General features: G+C 50.8%; 1 protein-coding gene across 1 annotated transcript; it reads left to right on the forward strand.

Moving 5' to 3' along the window:
- The first annotated feature begins 3,648 nt into the window (after nt 1–3,648).
- NEFM (neurofilament medium chain) lies at nt 3,649–8,772 on the forward strand. Its single transcript, XM_033081317.1, has 3 exons — nt 3,649–4,751; nt 5,294–5,418; nt 6,758–8,772. The coding sequence occupies exons 1-3, from the start codon at nt 3,690–3,692 to the stop codon at nt 8,163–8,165; spliced, it is 2,595 nt and encodes an 864-aa protein (XP_032937208.1). The 5' UTR covers nt 3,649–3,689; the 3' UTR covers nt 8,166–8,772.
- Nucleotides 8,773–15,030: the final 6,258 nt, after the last annotated feature.

Raw genomic sequence — 15,030 nt, forward strand, 5'->3', positions numbered from 1 at the left:
CCAGCTCACCCCAAACCTGATCCCTGAATAATGAGGAGGAAAAAGGAAATCCTGTTCAAAATGCACTTCCCAGGGAGCAGGACACAGCCCTGGGCACTCCTGGGCTGCCTTGGGGCTGAAATCCCTTTTCAAGGAGCACTCAGCAGTCCAGGATGAGGTCCTTGGTAAATCCATAAATCCCATTGTTCTTCCCTGGCTGTTCCAATGTCTCAGGACACATCCTCAGCTGGGCTCAGACGCCCGTCCTTGCTCCCCTGGCTCAGCTGGAACAAAACCAATTTCCTCCAGCTGATGTCCTGGGACATTTGTGGTGGGTTTGGGGGGATGGGACATCAGGGGCACAAATGTAAATCCTGCACCATGGACATCAACACCCAAATTCACCAAATCCTCATTTCCTGACTCCTTTTCTCTCTGACAAAATTCCATCTGATGTCACTGTTTGCCCTCCTTGTGTGGGTTTCATTAAAATCTATTTAGGCTTGAATTGCTTCAACTTAAACCAGGCTTTAGATTAAAAACTGACCAAGAAAAGCTCCCTTTAGCTGATAAATAATCTGTAAGAGTTCCAACCATGTTGTATCACCTGTCCAGTGCCTTCACTCTGCAGCCTCTCTACAACATAAAAAACCCCGCCCAAACCCCCCTTTTTATTCTCCCCATCTGATTCAACATTTTCTTAATATATTCAAATGAATTCATAATCACTGGATGTATTTTGATCTTTCCCTGGGAGCAGCCAGGCTCTTGTGCTACTCCACTTTCTATATTTTTTTTTCCTCTTTTCTTATTTTTTAAGGAAGCTGCAGGACTCAATCTCACCCCTCCCATCACTGCAGGGTTGTCAATAATGGAAAATCGACGTTAAAATCAATGCTGCTGCTTTTTCCCTTTCCTCCCCTCCTCCTGCCTCAATCCTGAGACATCAGCTTTGCTCCAAAGTAGAAGCTCTTGTTTGGTCAACTTTGAGGCAAAACTAATTCTCCTTAAGCAGAAATATCAGCCTGCATTTCAAAATCTCCAGAGCGGAGATGGGCAGAAAGGGAAAAGGGATTAATTACTCATCAGAAAAGAGGGAACATCTCAGACTGATTTCCCTGACTCACTTCAACCTTCAAACCACCTTCAGGATAATGTAGCAGGAGCCCCGTCCCCCTGCACCTGATTAGAGAGCACAAATTCGCATTGCAAGGCTCTGCTTTCAATTAAAACAATGAATTTTATTTCAGAATTTCTGCACTAAGCACCACCACGAATGCCAACTTTTTCCTTCCTAAATATCCTGATTTTTTAAAGCAATCCAGAGATATATATATGAGATGCATTGTGCTCCATAAAAGTTTGCATTGCTTGGTATCACTATTAAATAAATAAATCAAACCTAGCCCTGCTTGATTATAAAGCAACAATTTATTTTGCATGCAGGGTAAATGGATTTCAAACACGGAGGTGCTTAATGAGAGGGAGTTTTATTACAAAGTTCCATCTGCCAGTCCTTGTTTTCAGGAGATTAAAAGGACAATAAAAGCTCCTAAGCACCTCTGTTAACTGTGTGTTTCCTGACACTGTGAGTTTTCCTTATGGATAAAACCATGATCTATTCCCACCTCCCAGCCTTTATTGCCAAGGAGAAAAAAAAACACATTAATAACCCAGATCACAACATATCTTCCACCCTAAAAAGAAACAAAAATGCAATGCCCTTGCAGGCAGCAATTTCATTTTGACTCCCAACGAAACCCAAAGGGCTTTGTGCCTGTGGCAGGAACTTTCAGCCAAATTAATGAAGCGGGTTTAGAATTCATTAGCATAAAATCCTCGTCCTGTGTGGGGAGTTGGAGGCTCGGGAGGTGAAGGCGCTGCCCGTGCTGGGATAAACCCGAGCTCTGCAGTGCTGCAGTCCTATGACAGCGTCATGTTAATGAGCCGGGCTCCATGTGCTCGCCAAAGTTTAACCCCGGCCCTCAGAATTCCCCAGCTCTGCCCAGCCACGCTCAGCCCAGCAGGGCTGAGAGCTCCCGGGCGGTTTGGCAGGAGGGTTTTGCCTTTCACGAGATCATCTGCTCCAGAACTGAGGCTGTGAGCACAGACAGAGCCTGTTCCGCACCTCTGAGTGAGGAGTTAACTCTCCCCCCTCAGCATCTCTCTGCTTTTCCATGCGGGCTCTGGCAGGGATTTTTCTAGCACCAGCAGTTTTGGGGTTTTTTGAGGGGGGTTTTTGGTTGTTTTATTTTTATTTCTTTTTTCTCTTTGCAGTTTACTAATCCGTTTCCTCCGTAGCTGAAATCCCCCCAGGAGGAATTCCGAGCCTGGAAGGCAGCCAGGCACTGCCACGCAGCCCATACAAAGTCTATTTTCCCCCCTTAAACGCAATTTCTAACAAGGTTTCAAACAATTTATTATTCATCCTCAGCACTGCACCAAGCGTTAGATCAAAGCGGGCGGGTGGGAGGATGAGAGAAGCGAACAGAGGAAGGAAAGAAGAGAGAAAGAAAAGAACCACGAGCAGGGATTTGGGATGCAGGGGGATCCCCCAAACTCTTGTTGGTTGCCTGGATGCTCCAGGGCTGTTCCAGCAGAGCCCTCGGAGCCGGCGCGGGGAGCGCTCGGTGCCGCAGAGCCCCGGGGAGCGCCCGCATCCCCCGCCCGCTGCGACCTTCACACGCCAGCCCCGCCTGGGGACAGAGGGACAGAGGGACAGAGGGACAGAGGGGGATGAGGGGGGCAGGACCCTTCCCCCAAAACCCCGTCCCGACCCCCGCAGCCCGCCCGGCCGGAGCTGTCCGTGGTGATGGAGCCAAATCCCGGATCCCCCGTGCCCATCCCCGGCCCTACCCGGCTCTGCGGGGACAGCCCCGGGCCCGCACCGCGCTCCGCTCTGCCGTGGGCGCTGCGGGAACGGGAGAAGAAAGAGAGGAAAAGGGCGAGAAGAGTGAAAAGGGACAGAGGAAAGAAGGGGGGAATGAAAGGAAGGAAAGCAAGAGGAGAAAAAATTATATATACACAAAAGAAAGGGAGGGAGGAAAATAAAGGGAAGAATGGAAAGTAAGGGAGGATAAAAGGGAAGGAAAGAATGGAAGGAAGGAAAGAATGGAAAAAAGGAAAGAAAGAATGGAAGGAAAGAATAGAAGGAAGTAAAGAAAGAATGGAAGGAAATAATAGAAGGAAGGAAAGAAAGAATGGAAGGAAAGAATAGAAGGAAGGAAAGAAAGAATGGAAGGAAGGAAAGAAAGGAAGGAAGGAAGGGAAGAAAGGAAGAAAGAGGGTGCTGGCCTAGGAAAGGAGGGAGAAGGAAGCAGGGGAAGAGGGAAGGAACACGGGAAAGGGGCAGCAGGGGGGAGAAAGGAGGGAGTGGGGGCAGCGGAGACAAGGGGGGTGGGTGGGCTGTGGTGAGGGGAAAAGGGAGGAGGGGGCAGAGAGCGGGGGTGCGAGGGGAAGGGGAGTGGGGAGAGGGGAAGGGGAGAGGAGAAGGCGCCCCGGGGAGGTGCCGGGGGCCGGGCAGGGGCAGCCGGGACGAGGCGAGGACCAGCAAGGGAAGGAAGGGGGAGCCGGGGCGGGGCGCGGGGCGGGCCGGGGGGAGCCGCCCCCCATCCACGCGTGCGGGGCCGCCCCGCAGCCGCCCGGCGGGGCTATAAAACGGGCAGCGGCGGCCAGAGCAGCCCCGCACCGCCGCCCCCAGCGCCCCCACCATGAGCTACACCATGGAGCCCCTGGGCAACCCCTCGTACCGCAGGGTGACCGAGACCCGGGCCACCTACAGCCGCGCCAGCGCGTCCCCGTCCAGCGGCTTCCGCTCGCAGTCGTGGTCGCGGGGCTCGGGCAGCACCGTGTCCTCGTCCTACAAGCGCACCAACCTGGGTGGCCCGCGGGCCACCTACGGCTCCACGGTGCTGAGCTCGGCCGAGAGCCTGGACGTGAGCCAGTCCTCGCTGCTCAACGGCGCGGCCGAGCTCAAGCTGAGCCGCTCCAACGAGAAGGAGCAGCTGCAGGGGCTCAACGACCGCTTCGCCGGCTACATCGAGAAGGTGCATTACCTGGAGCAGCAGAACAAGGAGATCGAGGCGGAGCTGGCGGCGCTGCGGCAGAAACACGCCGGGCGGGCGCAGCTGAGCGACGCCTACGAGCAGGAGCTGCGGGAGCTGCGCGGGGCGCTGGAGCAGGTGAGCCACGAGAAGGCGCAGATCCAGCTGGACTCGGAGCACATCGAGGAGGACATCCAGCGCCTGCGGGAGCGCTTCGAGGATGAGGCGCGGCTGCGCGACGAGACGGAGGCGACGATCCGCGCCCTGCGCAAGGAGATGGAGGAGGCCTCGCTGATGCGCGCAGAGCTGGACAAGAAGGTGCAGTCGCTGCAGGACGAGGTGGCCTTCCTGAGGGGCAACCACGAGGAGGAGGTGGCCGAGCTGCTGGCGCAGCTGCAGGCGTCCCACGCCACCGTGGAGAGGAAGGACTACCTGAAGACGGACCTGACGACGGCTCTGAAGGAGATCCGCGCCCAGCTCGAGTGCCAGTCCGACCACAACATGCACCAGGCCGAGGAGTGGTTCAAGTGCCGCTACGCCAAGCTCACCGAGGCGGCCGAGCAGAACAAGGAGGCGATCCGCTCCGCCAAGGAGGAGATCGCCGAGTACCGCCGGCAGCTCCAGTCCAAGAGCATCGAGCTCGAGTCGGTGCGCGGCACCAAGGAGTCGCTGGAGAGGCAGCTCAGCGACATCGAGGAGCGCCACAATAACGACCTCAGCACCTATCAGGTACCGGGGGGGCGGCGCGGGGCCGGGGAGGCGGGGGATGCCCGGTGCCGGCTGCGAGGAGAGGGATGCGGGAGGTACCCTGTGCCGGCTTAGGGAGGAGGAAATGCGGGAGATGCTCTGTGCCGGCTCAGGGAGGGATGCGGGAGATGCTCTGTGCCGACTCAGGGAGGGATGCGGGAGATGCTCTGTGCCAGTTTTGGGTGCAGGAAATGCGGGAGATGCTCTGTGCCGGCTCAGGGAGGGATGCGGGAGATGCTCTGTGCCGGCTCAGGGAGGGATGCGGGAGATGCTCTGTGCCGGTTTTGGGTGCGGGAAATGCGGGAGGTTCCTCTGTGCCGGCTCCGCAGTGAGGGATGCAGGGATGCGGAAGGCGGGGGGAGGATGCTGCGGAGCGCGCTGGGAGCGGCTGGATCCTGCTCTGATGCCGGCCCTGCCTCCCCGAGCGGGAAGAGTTTCTAAAAGTCCCCTCAGAGTTGTGCCCGCTCTGTCCCCGCGTGCGGCGTCTCTCCGTGTCACAGGGGGTTTGCGCCTCTCCCTTGCAGGACACGATTCACCAGCTGGAAAACGAGCTCAGAGGAACGAAGTGGGAGATGGCCCGTCACTTGCGGGAGTACCAGGACCTCCTCAATGTCAAGATGGCCCTGGACATCGAAATTGCTGCATACAGGTACAGTGGGATCTTTGCAGACATGTCTGGAATATTAATAGCACTGCGGATGCTGCTGGCTCGGGGAGCTTTACCCCAGCTGAAATATCTGCGTGCGGTGAAAAGAGAGCTTGGCTAAATCACCGCAGCCATTAGAGAGAGCCCAGAAGGTCATTAGGGAGCAGCTAATGAGCGGCAGAGCCCCGTGGGCACAGCGCAGCGTGACTCAGTGCGGGGCTCCCGTGCCGCATTCCGGCCTGGGCTGCACGAGCAGGAGCTGCAGAGAAACGCGAGCTTCTTTTTATTGAAACACCAGGTTATTTTTAATTCCTCTCTGCTTTGCAGATGTCACCAGAGCTCCCTTTTATCGCCTGGGAGAGACAGGGAATTTGCTTGATCATGGTTTGAGGCAGCGAGTGCTGATCTGCCTGTCACAAGCACTTTTGCTTTTCTTGCTCAACTTTCCTTCAGAGGCATCTGCTCTAATCTGGAGCTGAATGTTGCTTGCTGTTGCCATCACCTGGCAGATTTTTTTTAGTCTCCTCTGTATCACTTCAGAACTCTCACTGGAGAGCTCCTGATTTTTCTGGGTCACAGGCTTAGATGAAAAACACTTGAATAGAAGAAAAGTAAAAACAACCAAAAAAAAAACCAAAACCCAATCCCCCATCTCCAGATCTGTTGAAATTCCCGACACACAGACACCCCAGGGGCTGTAGCTGGCTGCTGCCAAAGTCTGCAGTTCTCATATTCCCACAAAGAAAAGGTGGATGCCCAAATTATCAAATTAGAGCACGTGCTCTAATCAACTGTGACTGTCTCAGACACAATATTTGATTTGGGTCTGCTGGCTGTGTCAAATTCTGTTTGCCCAAGTCATAATGAATCCTATCAAATTAGTTAGCTCGTCCTAATCCCTGCTGATTTATGCCATAATGAGCTTTCTGACAGTAAAGATGAATTTTAACTGATCACTGAAGGTGTCACACTCACCATAAGTGAAGCCAAGCTAAAAAACTGCAGGATGTGAGTTCTGCAAAGGAGCAGATGCAAGGAAAGCTGGGCTGGGAGCAGTGCATGGCCCTGCTCAGTTCCAGCACATTCCACAACCCACTGGTTCCATCCTGCTGGCAGGGGAGTGGCACAGCAGGGAAATATTCCAGAATCCTGGAATGGTTTGGGTTGGAAGAGACCTTAAAGCCCATCCTAAAGCAGGGACACCTTCCACTACCCCAGGCTGCTCCAAGCCTGACCTTGGACATTTCCAAGGATGGGACAGCCACAATTATTCCCATATTGCCTTATTTTGTGGGGTTTTTTATGCTCATTTTCTTTTTTTCTCTCCTCCTGATTCCCTTAGGAAGCTGCTGGAGGGTGAAGAGACAAGATTCAGTGCCTTCTCTGGAAGCATTACTGGTCCCATATTCACACACAGACAACCATCTGTCACAATAGCATCCACCAAAATCCAGAAAACCAAAATCGAGCCACCAAAGCTGAAGGTCCAGCACAAGTTTGTAGAAGAAATCATTGAAGAGACGAAGGTGGAGGATGAAAAGTCTGAAATGGAAGATGCCCTGGCAGCCATCGCAGAAGAAATGGCAGCCAAGGCACAGCAAGAGGAGCAGGAGGAAGAAAAAGCAGAAGAAGCTGCAGAGGAAGAAGTCTCTGAGAAGGCTCCTGCAGAAGAAGAAGCTGCACCCGAGGAGGAAGAGAAGGAGGAAGAGGAAGCAGAGGAGGAAGAAGAAGCTGCAAAATCTGACGCTGCGGAAGAGGGCGGCTCTGAAAAAGAAGAAATCGAGGAAAAAGAAGAAGGGGAGGAAGCTGAGGAAGAAGAGGAAAAACCTGAGCCCAAGGGCAAAGCTGAAGAGGCACCAGCAAAGGCAGAGAAGGTGAAAACCCCTCCCGTGAAGTCCCCCCCAAAATCCCCTGTAACAGAGCCCGCCAAGGCCGCCCCCAAAGAAAAAGCCACGGAGGCAGCGAAGGAACAGAAGGTGGAGAAGGCAGAGAAGGAGGAGAAAGCATCTCCAGAGAAACCTGCCACACCAAAGGTGACCTCCCCGGAGAAGGCTGTGACCCCGGAGAAGGCTGTGACCCCAGAAAAAGCCGTGACCCCGGAGAAATCCGTAACCCTGGAGAAGCTGGCGCCGCCAGAGAAGCCGCGCTCCCCCGAGAAGCCGGCGAGCCCGGAGAAGCCGCGCACCCCTGAGAAACCCGTGACCCCAGAGAAACCCGTGACCCCAGAGAAACCCGTGACTCCTGAAAAAGCTGTGAGCCCAGAGAAGCCCCGGTCCCCAGAGAAGCCCCAGTCCCCAGAGAAGCCCCAGTCCCCAGAAAAACCTCCCTCCCCAGGCAAGGACGCCAAGGCCGTGGTGGAGGAGACCGTCACCGTCAGCAAGGTAACGAAGGTGAGCGCCGAGGCAGAGAAGGAGTCCAGGAAAGAGGACATTGCTGTCAACGGGGAGGTGGAGGAGAAGAAGGAGGAGGAATCCAAAGAGAAGGAGGAGGAAGACAAGGGCGTGGTCACTAACGGCCTCGATGTGAGCCCCGTGGATGACAAGGCTGAGAAAATCGTGGTGACCAAAAAAGTCGAGAAAATCACGGGAGAGGGTGGGGACAGCGGCACCACGTTCATCACCAAGTCCGTGACCGTCACTCAGAAGGTGGAGGAGCACGAAGAAAGCTTCGAGGAGAAGTTGGTGTCCACCAAGAAAGTGGAGAAAGTCACTTCGCACGCTGTAGTAAAGGAGATTAAGGAGAGCGAATAAAAGCAACCATAGCTAAAATTCAAAGCAATTCCAGAGCTTGGGTCGGTGCAAAAGGTTAAGCCATAGACAGCTGCAAAATGCATGTGGGGGACGGCTTCAAAGCAGATCGGGTTCTCTCACGGAGCCTCCAGACACACAGTATTTTACTTTTTCGTGCAATATAGGGAAAGGGGGGGGGAATGCATGCAGGCTCAAGATGTACTCCCTCCACAGAGCTTGGGGATCTACAAAAAAAAAAAATAAAAATACTACTACTACTAGTGCATGAGATGAAATGTGCAGAGGAAGCTTCTCTGAATTTCCTGAGCTGTTGGAGGGATGTATCTGAGGAACGAGTTCAGATGTATTATGCAAAGAACCAACTGAGCCAAAACCAAACTGAAAACAGTCATAGAGTATTCATGAGAACCAGAACTCTCCTAGCCTTAAAAAAAAAAATAAAAATAAAGCTACTTATAACTAATTATGTTTACCTCACTGGTGCAATTAGGGTGGACTTTTGCTCCTGGGAGAACCTTGTTGACATGCACAGTACGCAACCTTTTGTTGTTTGATGTAAAACAGTCACAGCAGTTCTTGCTCAATAAAGGTCAATATGAAAACATGACTTGTTCTTGACTTTTTTTTTTTTTCTTCCCAATTTAAACCCTTCCCTAAGTTGGATGCTCTCTCCTGAATGGGAATTGCATGGGTTGGAAATTTGGGTTTTTTTCCTTTTAGTGTTCTCATTTAGAAGGTGGACTTTGCTGGTCCTTGGGGGTCCCATCCAGCCCAGGATGTTCTGTGCCCTGGGAATGGGATGGGATGGACAAATTCCCTCTAACACCACAAAGGCTGCATGAAGAAAAAAAGAGCCACATTCCAAATTTTCTAGAGGAATCCATTGAACCTTGAGGTGCTTAGAGGGTGTTTTAGTTTAAAATAAAAAAACAATGCCCCACCTAGTTTCAATAAATGGCCCATTAACAAAATATCTCCCACAAAATTAAAAATCACTGCCCCCACTCTCAACAAATGGCAATACAATAAATACATTTTATCTCATCCTGTATTATAACCCAAAACAGAGGGATTGCTTTGCTTTATTTTCGGAAGGGGAAGGTCTAAGCCCTCAATTCTTGTGTTGAACCAAAAAAATGTTAAAATCTGCTGTAAGTGTCATTTTCCTCCTCACACCCCAGCATCCACACATAGAGAGCTGATTTCCAAATAATTCCTTGATTTTTTTTTCCTGGGGAGAGAGGAACCACAGCGGGCTGTGGCATCTTCTGTCACTTAACTGAACAAAAACCCATTAAGGGACCTCAACCAAGCCACCACCAGCCCCTCAAAATGGGCTTGGTTCTGGTTATTTTACCCCCTTTAATTGTATTGGAGCCTCCTTATCAATTCTCCAAGGATCAGAAAGTTCAATCTACCTCTAAACACAAAATTCTAAAATCCATAATTAACCCAGGGTTTATAAACCCAACATTTTCCAATTGAGAGTGGTGGCCTCTCCCAGGTTGGCTTTAAGAAGCTCCACGTGGAAAAATAAATGGAGGCAAATGAAACAAAGGGAGGAAGACAAAGGCCCCAACTCCACTGTGGGGATTAATTGGTCATTATGTGATTCATTTTGTGTTTATTTCCCCATTTTAATAGGAAAATGAGAATTGCAGCTGCTGCCCACAAAGAAATGCAAATAATTTTCCAGCCTGGATCCAGGCCCTGAGATCTGTTGGCTAATTGAGGGTCTGATCAAAATCTGGGATTTCTTCACCCCATCAATAATTGAAGATCAAGGAGTTTTGAATTGAAAGGGTTCAGTGTGCTCTCCCAGATGAGGCTTTCAGATAAATCTGGGTGTCTTTGTGGAGCAAAGCTGTGGAAGTTTCTCCTGCTGCTCCCAGTAATGGGAATTTCACAGCCTGGCTGCTGAGTGATGATTAATTAAAGCAGACTGAGCAAATTAAGCAGCAGCTTCTCCATAGTCATGTGTGGGTGTGACATAAAATTACTTTACCTTTAGGAATAAGGAGTTCAGCACGCCCCTATTTTTGGTGTCTGCACCAAATTGTGTTGGAACACAAAGTGCCCAAAGGTTGGTGAGAATTGGAGGAGTTTTCTCCTTGGATTTAAACAAAATGTTCAAGAGAGCACCACAACTAAATCAGAAACTGATATTTAATGTGGTAAATGATGATAATTATTATTTAACGTGGTTAATTATGTGTGTGTGCTTCCAAACAAGTTCTAGAAGCCACTGAAATGTCCAACACTGCAAAGCCTATTCCTCGTGGTGGGAAATTGGGATTTCCAGCACGGAGAGGAAGGGTCACCTTGCACTGTGGATTAAATCTTGGAGACCTGGGAACATTCCACAAGTGCAGCAGGGATCCCACCTGGCTGATTTTCATCCTGGGATTCCTTCCCAGCTTCTTTCTCTTCAGTGCTGGTAGGACCCAGCTCCAGGAGACCCCAAAATACTGATTTTGTTCTGTTTGCACTCAGGAAATCCAGGATTGCAGCTCCTGGGATGAGGGGCTGGACCAACCACAGGGCACGTTCATTCCCTTTTTTTTTGGGACAAAAATCCTTGTCTTGATGTGGTTCACAGCATCCACATTTCCTCCCTTTCCCACCCAAAATATCTCACAGCTTTTAATTATTACCCACAACTGTATTTTCCCCTTTCTCTAACACACTGGATTTGGGAATTTAGCCCATTTCCCATTGCAGATGTTCCCAGCAAACCCTAGGAGGAACAAGCAAGCAGTTAACATATTTCTAAATGTTTATAAAACTGCAAGAACTGATTAATATTTAATGGTGCCAAGAGGTTTTGTCTACTGACATCTGCAATCAAACAGTTTCAAAGGAGAGCACAATTCCCGGGCACAGAGGCATAAATAGGATGCTATTTTCCTGTTCTGCACCAATTACTCCTCCAGACTGCACAGAGCCAGTGAAGGGAATAATTATTTTCAGACAGAGAAATTCATTAAACAATCGGAAAAAAATCCATGAAGGGCAAAAATAATAATTAAAGGAATTTGCAGTGAGGATTTCTGCATCTTTTTCAAGGTGGGATGTTTTGATTAGAGCTGAGGGGTTCTAAACCAGAATATTTTTCCTGGGTTGTGGAGATGCCACAGTTATTTCTCAGCATCCCAGAACAAAATTCCAGGTGGGAACAAACTGGGAAGTGTTACAAAACACAGCCAGGATGTGTTTGCCAGGGAGCTGAGTCAGGCACCAGAATCTTCTCCAGTCCTCAGGGTTTGTCCTCTCCCCATTCACACAGGGGCTTTATTCCTGCTTTTTCAGGACTAAATATCCTTACCCAATCTGGGAATGATGAATGTTAATTATTCAGTTATTAGCAGATGATGAATTGTTAATTATTCAGTTATTAGCAGGCAGATTTGTGGAGTGGGGATGTTCTGTGCTGAGGGGAGGGCTGGGGAGGGGGACAGTGTGTGTGTGCATCTCAGGGAAAGCATCCAGCACCTCCCTGGGGTGAGATCCCAGCCTGATCCCACCCAAAGAGCAGAAAAACCCGCAGGACACACTCCTGGCTCCACTTGCAGCTGCAACTCCCTGAAAGTTTCTCCTCTGCCAGCTTTTACTGCATTGCGTCAAAAGCAGCGCCTGGATGCTCTGGGATGATTTTCCAAGGTGAGGCGAGAGCTGGAGCAGGATCCATCCCCCAGCTCTGGGAGCACAAACCCAGCCCGGGCTCCCTGCCACCAGTCTGGGGCTGGGGCAGTGTCTGCAGAGTCAGCGCTGCTGCAGCTCCTGCTGGGGCTGACTCAGCCCTGCGGAGCTGCAATGCATTAAAAACACTCCTGGGAGCAGGGTCAGGCTGGGAACGGAGCTGCAATGCATTAAACACAGCCCGGGAGCAGGGTCAGACTGGGAATAGAGCTGCAATGCATTAAAAACACTCCTGGGAGCAGGGTCAGGCTGGGAACAGAGCTGCAATGCATTAAAAACACTCCCAGGAGCAGGATCAGGCTGGGAATGGAGCTGCAGTGCATTAAAAATACCCTGGCAGCAGGGTCAGACTGGAAAGGGCAGCAATGCATTGAAAACATTCCTGGGAGCAGAGTCACACTGGGAAGGGCAGCAATGCATTAAACACAGCCCTGAGAGCAGGGTCAGACTGGGAAGGGCAGCAATGCATTAAACACAGCCCCAGGAGCAGGGTCAGACTGGGAAGGGCAGCAATGCATTAAACACACCCCCAGGAACAGGGTCAGACTGGGAAGGGCAGCAATGCATTAAACACACCCCCAGGAGCAGGGTCAGGCTGGGAAGGGCAGCAATGCATTAAACACAGCCCCAGGAGCAGGGTCAGCCTGGGAAGGGCAGCAATGCATTAAACACACCCCCAGGAGCAGGGTCAGACTGGGAATGGAGCTGCAATGCATTAAACACAGCCCCGAGAGCAGGGTCAGCCTGGGAAGGGCAGCAATGCATTAAACACCCCAGGAGCAGGGTTAGACTGGGAAGGGCAGCAATGCATTAAACACAGCCCAGGAGCAGGGTCAGCCTGGGAAGGGCAGCAATGCATTAAACACACCCCCAGGAGCAGGGTCAGCCTGGGAAGGGCAGCAATGCATTAAACACAGCCCCAGGAGCAGGGTCAGGCTGGGAAGGGCAGTAATGCATTAAACACAGCCCCAGGAGCAGGGTCAGGCTGGGAAGGGCAGTAATGCATTAAACACAGCCCAGGAGCAGGGTCAGGCTGGGAAGGGCAGCAATGCATTGAACACAGCCCAGGAGCAGGGTCAGCCTGGGAAGGGCAGCAATGCATTAAACACAGCCCCAGGGGCAGAGTCAGACTGGAAGGGGCAGCAATGCATTAAACACACCCTGGGAGCAGGGTCAGACTGGGAAGGGCAGTAATGCATTAAAAACAGTCCCAGGAGCAGGGTCAGGCTGGGAAGGGCAGCAGGACACGGGGCAGAGCTGCTGGAGCTCAGCACGGGCTGCTCTGGAGCTGCACAGGGAGCTCAGCTTCCCAAAACGCACAGGGATGCAAAAGAGGAGTTTGTCAGCAAAAGAAAAAGTCAAGAAAAAGCATGAAAATTTGGGGGTTGAGGAGTTAAAGGAGATCTGAGTGCTTGGAGGAAGGCAGGAGTTGAGAAATCTTAGAATGGTTTGGGTTGGAAGGGACCTTAAAGCCCATCCAGACCCAGCTGCCCATGGCAGGGACACCTCCCACTGTCCCAGGTCACTCCAGGCTCATCCAGCCTGGCCTTGGGCACTGCCAGGGGCCCAGGGGCAGCCACAGCTCCTCTGGAATTCCATCCCTGCCCCTCCAGATCCTCTAAGTAAAGAATTCCTCCCCAATATCCCACCTAAACCTCCTCCCTCCCCTTGTCCCGTCCCTCCAGCCCTTGTCTGCTCTCTTTGTCCAGCTCTGCTCTGCCTTTAAACCCTGATGGATTTTGATGATTTTGCTCCTCAGGAGCAGCCCCCCTGTCCCAGCTGAGTGCCAGGGATCATTTCCTGACAGAGACACTTGGGGAGCTGCCCAGAACCAGCTCATTTCTCAGAACCAGCTCCCATTTCTCAGAACCAGCCCTCATCTCTTATCTCTGAGCAGCAGAGAGGGGAGCTGGAGCTGGAGCTGTCACACCCCACACGAGCAGCTCCATCCCCTCTGCAGCTCTGGAAACTCTCTGGGAAGAGCTGCAAGTTCCTCCAGTTCTCCTCACCGCTGTCCCAGAGAGGAAAAATCAAATCTGGTTTCTAACAACAGCTCTGCATAAACTCAGGAAGGAAAATTTCCTAAAAACGGGAAGGAAATGCAAACAGAAATATTCAAGAGGTGTTGTTGAAGGAAGTGGAAGCATCAAAGTTGCAGGAAAACAGGGAAGGAAAGGTTGGAAATGATACTGGAGCTCTGTGAGTTACTGGAATTCCTGCTTTTCTGAAAGGTTTGAACAAACTTCCTTTTCTTTCTCTTGCTGATTTTCTTGGGAATGTGGAAGAAAAGAATAATTAGAAGTGATTACTTAATCCATTAATTTTTTTAATCACTCTTTAAACACTGAAAAGGGACATGCTTTCAGTACCCACCTTAAACTTGTATAAAAAAAGAGATTTCCTTTCTCTATGAACAAAACTGAGAACCAGCTGAAACCACAACACCAGTGCATAAAACCAAAAGTTACCCCAAAATCCTGTGCAAAAACTCATCCAGACAAACCTTTCTGTGATGTTTAGTGCAGCCATTAATGCCTATTTTAACTCAAATTTCTGTGGGTTTGGTTTATTTAAAGTGCTTTAATTTGCAGCATTAGTGCTTGCCCTTACAAGGTTTAATTTTATTTATCAGCTTTAGGTAACTGAACATTGCCAGGCTGTGCTGCTGTTGAGTTGCTCCTTTTTTGTGCCCCATTTTTTAGCTCTGTCAAAAAATTTTGGGGAATTTCTCAGCAGGAAAGGAGCCTCTGCAGCCCAGAGAGAGGCAGCTCCTTCCCCCACATCCATTATTCTGATTGCTCATCATGGTTTGATTTTTAATGGCATTTTTGAAGACATTATTTGCTCCAATATTTTTTTTTGAAGATATTCTTTGCTCCAATATTTTTTTTTAAGATATTCTTTGCTCACCTCCACCCTTAACTGCTCTTCCCTCTGCTCACTGATCCCCTGAACAACTTCCTGCCACAATTTAAAGCCACATTTGCTTTCCCCCTCTGTCTGGGTTTGATGAAATTCCCATTTTTCAGAAGGCAGCTCGTGCTTGTGGCACCCTCAGCCGCTGAGACCCATCCCACCCCAGGGCATTTTCCTAAAATGTGTGAAATTTTACACCACCCAAGGGATTTTTCCCCACTTCTCATCCACAAGACGAGCTGGATTAACC

The sequence above is a fragment of the Catharus ustulatus genome, chromosome 27, assembly GCF_009819885.2.
Source record: "Catharus ustulatus isolate bCatUst1 chromosome 27, bCatUst1.pri.v2, whole genome shotgun sequence".
Lineage (NCBI taxonomy): Eukaryota > Metazoa > Chordata > Aves > Passeriformes > Turdidae > Catharus > Catharus ustulatus.

What these genes read in the sequence shown, in the direction of transcription:
- NEFM (XM_033081317.1), top strand. Translation starts at nt 3,690, where the DNA reads ATGAGCTACACCATGGAGCCCCTGGGCAACCCCTCGTACCGCAGGGTG. An exon ending in ACGACCTCAGCACCTATCAG is followed by an intron (nt 4,752 to 5,293) that starts GTACCGGGGGGG and finishes TCTCCCTTGCAG; the next exon opens with GACACGATTCACCAGCTGGA. An exon ending in ATCGAAATTGCTGCATACAG is followed by an intron (nt 5,419 to 6,757) that starts GTACAGTGGGAT and finishes TGATTCCCTTAG; the next exon opens with GAAGCTGCTGGAGGGTGAAG.